This window comes from Buceros rhinoceros, unplaced genomic scaffold, assembly GCF_000710305.1.
Source record: "Buceros rhinoceros silvestris isolate BGI_N320 unplaced genomic scaffold, ASM71030v1 scaffold31327, whole genome shotgun sequence".
Classification (NCBI taxonomy): Eukaryota; Metazoa; Chordata; class Aves; order Bucerotiformes; family Bucerotidae; genus Buceros; species Buceros rhinoceros.
Genome location: NW_010420902.1, coordinates 1 through 2,734, shown reverse-complemented (window position 1 = coordinate 2,734; position 2,734 = coordinate 1). Strand labels below are relative to the sequence as shown.

General features: G+C 61.8%; 1 protein-coding gene across 1 annotated transcript in view; it reads right to left on the bottom strand.

Moving 5' to 3' along the window:
• SFXN2 (sideroflexin 2) overlaps positions 1 to 2,289 on the bottom strand; it is a 5,544-nt gene extending 3,255 nt beyond the window's left edge. Inside the window, exons 1-5 of the mRNA XM_010139485.1 lie at positions 2,129 to 2,289; positions 1,657 to 1,827; positions 500 to 598; positions 268 to 343; positions 105 to 190 (exon numbers count right to left, since the gene is read on the bottom strand). Of these exons, the coding sequence (XP_010137787.1) occupies positions 105 to 190; positions 268 to 343; positions 500 to 598; positions 1,657 to 1,827; positions 2,129 to 2,289 (593 nt within the window). The remainder of the gene's footprint in view (positions 1 to 104; positions 191 to 267; positions 344 to 499; positions 599 to 1,656; positions 1,828 to 2,128) is intronic.
• Between the last annotated feature and the right edge of the window lie 445 nt (positions 2,290 to 2,734).

The window sequence follows — 2,734 nt, the reverse complement described above, 5'->3', positions numbered from 1 at the left end:
AAAGGCGGGCGGCCCCCCCAGGCCCCCCGGGGGCCGGGCTGCCACTGGCTCGCCTTCAGAGGGAGCTGGGTCCCTCGAGCACCCTGGCCGGGTGTGGCACTTACTGTTGCCGCATCATGGGGATATTGACACAGTTGGCAGCAGCCACGGCCGCGAAGGGGACCCAGCGGGCCAGCAAGGGGGGTGCTCGCTGTGGGAGACAGGCTGGCATCAGCGCAGGGCAGCGGGATGTGGCCAGTTGCCCCACCCAGCCCCGTCCTGGCGTACCTTGGTGTAAAGGTTGAGTCCCACCGCAGTGGCCAGGGCCGTACCAGTGGCCGTGACGTAAGCCACCCCAATTTGCCTAGACAGTGGTTTCCAAAGAAAGGAGAGAACAGAAACACCAACTCTTGACTCAATCCTGCTCCTTTGGTGGCCAAGACAGGGCACGGGGAGTCTCTACAGGGCATCCAGAAGTGTCCCAACACAGAGGGTCCCCATACTGCGGGGGCATGCTCACCTCAGCGAGATGGGGGAGGCGGCGTTGCGGTTAGTGTAGTTGACAATGGCATTGAAGGACTGGTTCACCCACTGCCAGAAAACCACGGCGGGCACCGTTCTGCAGAGGGAAGGGACCAGTAAAGTGCCCGAGGGCTGTCAGGGATGCTTGACCTGTGCCTGTGGGCAGGTTTGGCAGGAGGACAGCCAAGACACCCTCAATACCCTTTGTCCTGATGTCTCCCAAGGGAAACTGAGGCACTGCAGCAAAGCCATGAGCCAGCAGCAGAGCTGGAAAATGAGCCCAGGAGTCCTGGCTGCCATGGGGCTTTGGGGAGCACAGGAGCAGGCCTAGCCCTATGGGGTACTCGACCAGGGGTGGGAGACAGCTCTCAGCCGGGCAGCAGCCATCCTGCTGGGCTGAGATAAGCCTTTGTCAACAGGAATGGCAAGGAGGGGGCACATGGGGACAGAGGCAGCTCTGGGGGTGATCAGGGAGCCTGGGCTCTTACTGGTATCCCAGGGACACTGAGGCGGGGCAGGAGGGGACAGAGGAAGACGTGAGTCTGAGCAAGCTTTGGGAAGCAGGAGGGTGGAGATGGGCTGGGAAGACGGTGACCCGTCAGCACTGGGAGATCCCCACCAGGCTGGACCTCACCAGCAACCGGCAAACCAGTCCAAACAGGGGTGGGTTGGGACAGGGAAAGGCAGTATCTACCCTACACAGCCTCTGTGCTGGGGACAGGATCACTCACACCACAGCACCACCACCCCCACACACAGCCCACGGCCATTCCATAGGGGAAATACAGGAAACTGTTAGCACAGGCTGGGGATGCTGGAGCAGCCTGTCCTGGAGACACATTTGGTCCTTCTTTTTGAGAGCCATGATGGTCTACGGAGCAAAAGCAGTGGCCACATAGGACTTGGCCATATTAACCATTATAGATGCTCTGGTAAGGGCTGAGCTGAGGGCAAAGCGAGATCATCCCCAGCTACGCCAGGGACTGGGAGGATCCGTGATGCTTCCACCACAGGCTGGGCACTGGGGACAGGACACAGGACACGGCTTGGCCATGCAATGCAGGCAGACTGGCTGTGCCCTGGCACTCGGGGACCTCTTGAGAGGCTGGGGGCTGTCAGGGCTGCATCCTCAGCCCAGCATCCCCAGGGGCTCACCGGTAGAACTGGAGCATACAGCCAGTGAGGGCCATGCCCCCCGGCACTTGGAAGGACATCCTCCCGATGAGGTTCATCTTCTCACCACTGTCAGGGTGGAAGGCCGAGTCGTACAGCTTCTTGGAGTAGAGCAGCTGCTCCTCGCTGCTTCCCGGTGGCACCAGCCCGGCCCTGCAAGCCCAGAGCCCATTGCAGGGAGCTGCGCAGACCCACTGGCACCTGGCACTGCCAGGGCGCAGAGCCCCGGGAGCCAAATACGAAAGGCAGAGCAAACATCTCCCACAAGGGAAACTTGTCCCAGCTTGAGGCTCCCAGGAGAAGCCTGTGAAACACCCCAAAAACACCTCCAATGGATGTTACGTGCCAGTGTGCCCACTTGGGTATGATTGCCTCCATCCCCCTGCGGCCCCACAGAGTGATCAGGCACAGCCACAGGGCTGGCACCTGCCCCACCTGCACTTCTGCCCCTCACCTGCACCCTTCCACCAGGGCCTTGGCCCGGTCCAGCTCCTCCTCCCGCACCAGCACTGTCCGCGGGTCGGTGATGTTGAAGAAATGCTTCAGGCGCCCCACGAAGGTGCTCTGGTCCCAGCGTGGGGCATCAATGTTGAAGCCAAAGGGGACAGTGGCCATTCTGGCGTATGCCTGGGCACGGAGAGAAGGCAGCTTGGGAGGATCCTGTCTCGCTTGCCTGTGGACCGTGTTGTGCCACGGGCACAGGAGCGTTTAACTGGATGAGGGCCGTGGCAGGTTTATGTTTAACGGGAAATCTGGACTTTCAGCAGCCCTGAGCCCCGGAAGCTCCTTGCCCCCCTGCTGCTGGCTGAATGCTGCAGTGAAGCTAATCCTTCACACACCACCCGGCCTGCACAGGGCCCCCCTGCTTGCACTGCATCCCCCTCCCAGCACCTGGCACCCCCTTCACAGGAAGGGACAGTGCTGCACAGCACTGGGGGGCCCAGCTACCCCCTCCCCAGGGCTCTACAGCACTGCCCTGCTCGTGCGCACACAGCATGGTCCTGCACCGGGCTGCGTGTCCCCTGCACTGGGCTGTGTGTCCCCAATGGCCCTGCACCCC